Source organism: Monopterus albus, unplaced genomic scaffold, assembly GCF_001952655.1.
Source record: "Monopterus albus unplaced genomic scaffold, M_albus_1.0 scaffold355.1, whole genome shotgun sequence".
In the NCBI taxonomy this organism is placed as follows: Eukaryota; Metazoa; Chordata; class Actinopteri; order Synbranchiformes; family Synbranchidae; genus Monopterus; species Monopterus albus.
The window spans coordinates 242169-246349 of NW_018128235.1; the positions used below are offsets into that span (position 1 = coordinate 242169).

General features: G+C 40.7%; 2 protein-coding genes across 8 annotated transcripts in view; both read left to right on the forward strand.

Annotated features, from left to right (window-relative positions):
• sycp2l (synaptonemal complex protein 2-like) overlaps positions 1-1485 on the forward strand; it is a 26453-nt gene extending 24968 nt beyond the window's left edge. For all 7 annotated transcript variants that reach the window (XM_020625493.1, XM_020625489.1, XM_020625492.1 and 4 more), the window contains one exon: positions 1152-1485. In XM_020625493.1, the coding sequence (XP_020481149.1) occupies positions 1152-1200 (49 nt within the window). In that variant the 3' untranslated portion in view covers positions 1201-1485. The remainder of the gene's footprint in view (positions 1-1151) is intronic.
• Positions 1486-3923: 2438 nt separating this feature from the next.
• Positions 3924-4181, forward strand: part of LOC109974964 (guanine nucleotide-binding protein G(olf) subunit alpha-like) — a 10501-nt gene continuing 10243 nt past the window's right edge. Inside the window, exon 1 of the mRNA XM_020625445.1 lies at positions 3924-4059. Within this exon, the coding sequence (XP_020481101.1) occupies positions 3924-4059 (136 nt within the window). The remainder of the gene's footprint in view (positions 4060-4181) is intronic.

Below are 4181 nucleotides of genomic sequence, written 5' to 3' on the forward strand. Positions count from 1 at the left end.
CCAAGTATAAATGAGGTCTTACAGATGTTTCTAAAGCCATTGTAGTAGATGGCACATCTGCGAGAGCTGTGGGAGTGGTCCGACCAATTTTTTCTCTAATAGTTGTGATTTTATTTGTAAAGAAGCTCATGAAGTCATTGCTGCTGAGATCTAAGGGAATGTTAAGCTCAACATCACTGTGGCTCTTTGTCAGCCTGGCTACAGTGCTGAAAAGAAACCTGGGGTTGTTCTTATTTTCCTCAATCAGTGATGAATGAAATGCGGTTCTACTACTATTACCCTATTTTTGTGTATTGCGACTTTAATGCTTTGTTGCCTTTATGTAACTTTTTATTTTAAGACTAAATGTTCTTTCTGGCTTTTGGCTCCTTACTTGACTCCAAACGAGAGCTGCACAAGAATTCCTATATGCCTAGACTGTCTGTTTATGCATAAATGGCAAATAAAAATCTTGACTTGACTAAATGTGCACACCGCTGCACTTGGTGACATGTTCCTTTATTACAGGCGCTCTGCTTTGTTTACAGTCTGCTATTTCCTTATGCTTTCACAGAGGTCTAACACATGCACAGCTGAGTCTTGCTTCACTTCAGATGCTGTAAAAAGTTTTGGTTGTTTGAAGCTTTTGGGGCACTGTGTTTATACTGGTCTGGTGTTTGGTCATGAAGAAACACCTCACCCAGTGCAGCGGTGCGCTTCACTGATGTTTTTAATCATTTATGAAGAACAGAGGTCTATGGCATAGATCAATGAGCTAATCCAGGCTGGAAACTGAGAGACATTAACTGTGAGTAGGGGCATAGGAAATGACCGGCCTTATCTGTTCAGGCTTAATTACACCCGAAATGTGTTCTTGTTAGTTAGTGCTAATTATTTTTGACTTTTTATTTGACCTGGCTTCAGTCGCTTTTGATTTTATTTTATTTGAAGTTACAATGGTTTAATAGTCTTGGAACTATAGGTTTGCACAGAAACAGCTGTAGAAATGTCCTTCACAGCATTATGTTTTACTGTTATACTTCAGAGCCTGTACTTTTTCACTTTTACTCAAGTAGAGTTTGAATCAGTAGTACTACTAGCCTTTTTCTTTACACAGGTATCTGTAATTCTACTTGAGTAATGAATGAGTGTACTTTGTCACCTCTGCTCAGGTTGAAGTCTCTGGAGAATGCAGTATCAGGGAATCCATCCAGCCAGTGAGGGAGGACAAGAAGGGAACTCCCCCAGGCAGAAGAAACATGCTGTTCAGATTATGTGAAAATGTTTCAGCTCAGATTTGTGATCCTGATTCAGTCGGTTTGAGTCTGTGCCTGTTTGAGATACAAAATACTGATCACATTCAGAAGCAGCGTAAAAACACACCTGTCAACATGAACACTGTTGGTCAGGATCACTGTCACTTATCAAACTCCACTCCAATGTAATGATTTTTGTTTTCCTGTTTTTTCTTTTAGGGCAAAAAACCCCCAATTAAATAAAATCAAAGTGGACAAAGTCAGTGAATTCAGTTTTCTTTGTAATGTCACAAAACAGTTTGAACTCCACCTTCCAGCTGCTTCACTTGGTCACAGATCTGACAGTGCAGTGACTTGAAAGAGTCACAAGGTGGCGACAGATCAGCACCAACAGATGTTTAAAAGACACCCACAGCTGCTGCAGGCAGAAACCACATTAACAGAACAAACCAGCACCATTATGGAAGCTTAATGTAAAAAAAATTCAGTTAAGATGAGGAAAATACACATCTCAGTTTTGCTGGGGTTGGTAAAAAAACAAAATATCAAACATGAATACATAACAGAGTAACACACACAAATCCCCTTCACACCTGCAACATCTTACAACACGATGGCCTAAGGTTGGGAAAGCACGGGTTCTATCCATGGACCGGCAGCATCCAGTCTGGGTGGGATATTAGCATGTCTGTGAGGACTTAGAACAACTTGAGCTTAATTCCAACTGCTCCAGTGGAGCTGCTCAATGGCAACAAATCAGTGTGTGGTTGGACTGGGCAGCTTCCAGGTGTGAATGTGAACAGGTTGTCCCTGAAAAAGAGAGAAGGCCTTTCAGAGAATCTGCCCTGAACAGATAAAGGTGAAAAAAAAAATCTGATACAACTGTCAACATCAACTAACAAGAAATGAAGCCAACACTCTAAAATAAGAGATTACCAGCTCATAAAAATACAGTAGTTTCCCATGCAAGTCTAACAACTGTAACTAAATGTTTGTCAACTTATTCTTTTTTTACATCTTCACTTTAAATATAATCTGCATGTATTTTAGAAATACAGGAAACAGGACAGAGGCTTGACAACATAAATGAGCACATTTAAAGTAAACAAGTCTTGAAACCAAGTAGTGGATCTAGTGAGCTTCCAGTCTGATTTCGATTTCAGTTCTGGTCCAGCACAGTCCGGACTGGAACCGGGAGCAGCAGCGGTTGTGTTGTGGATGCAGCTGTTGGTTGTCAGGCAGCAAAGTGACACAAGAGGAAAAACAGTGAGTCCCCTGAAGAGAAACAGAGAGAAACAGCTAATGAGGTGCTGTTAGAGACAGGAAGGAGGAGGGAGCAGCACAGGTGTTCCTCTGCTCACTGCGGACAAAACATCCGAAAGCCTCCATCAGACCTGGCTTTGACCCTCTGCACTGGACTTGGACTGGACCTGGCCTGGAGGCTGATTGTCTGAGGAGCCGCTGTTCCTGGTTTTTCTTTGTGGACTTTGATGGACAGACCGATGAACTGACCCGGACCCACTGACACTCGACGGCTTGGTGATCGTGGACAGCTGCAGGTCAGTACAACCACAACTGAACTGGGACCAGCTGCGTAGATAATGGATTTACTGGATTCAGCAGCAGATTAGGAAACTGGTTTCATGGTTTGGCAGACGTTTTCTGATCCTCAGTAACAGTAGAAATACTGCAGTAAAAATACTGGTTTACAAGTAAATTTTAAAGTAAAAAAATCATCAGCAAAATGTTTGTGTGTAAAAAATTTATGAAACTTTGTTTTGGTTTATGGTGAGCATGTATGAACTGTGACTGGACAGTCTCATTTATTTGAGTTTTTAACCTGGTTTCTGAAACTGTTGTGCAGCTTGAACCTGTGGATTTCCTCTGGGGATCAGCTCGGGCGTTTCTTTCTTTGCCAGTTTTCTTTTTTTAATCTTTTCTTTTTCTCATGCCGACTTTCTTGCGCAGCACAGGTGTGGTTGTACAGCGTGTTACAATCTGTGCTAAAAAGTTATTTTAAGTCACAGAAGAATGAAAACAGCACATGGAAAGCTGTTAAATACAAAAAGATTAAAAAATGTAAAAAAAAAAAAAAAATCAGTAGAATCAGTTTAGAAAAGTGAAAGGCTTCTTTTTGTTATTGGATCATGTCCTGGAGCCATTTTCCCTCTTCATTTCCACCTCTGTCAGGTGTGAGCAGTGATGCAGTCACAGCTGTGACCTCACAATGAAGATAAAGGATCAATAACAAACGTCACTGCTGCACTGATCAGAAAAACCAAAAGAAAACTGAAGCTAATCATTTATGAACCTAAAATAAACCAAATGTTAATTGCATCTTAATGTGTGGTATCTGTTCTTATGGTGTCTTGTTTCTTGCTCTCTGTTGTTTTTGTCCCTTACTGCTGCTGGAACACTGAAATTTCCCCACTGTGGGATCAATAAAGTTCTACCCTATTCTACCCTAATAAAATCTAGTATCATAAAAATAATCTTAAACCAAATCTACACTGAACTTTAGGCTCAGCTCGATGTGATTTAACCTTAGAGTACACTTAAATAAAACCTAAACTAAACCTAGTATTAACTTGAAAAACACCTTAACATGATGTAAAAATCTAAATGAATCTATGTAAAACTAACCTGGCTTCAGTCGCTCATTGACTGGTGTGTGATTTTACAGGTGAGATGGGCTGTCTGGGAGGGAAGACGGATGAAGAACGACTGGATGAAAAAGCAAAAAGAGAGGCCAACAAGAAGATTGAGAGGCAGCTACAGAAAGAGAGGCTAGCATATAAGGCCACTCACAGACTGCTGCTGTTGGGTGAGACACCTGTCTGAGCACCTCTATACCTGAGTTGGTCGTCCGCCTGCCGTTGCTCCCTACCTGTCTGTCTTTCTCTCCCTACCTGTCTGACCGTCACTCTCTCTCCCTACCTGTCTCTT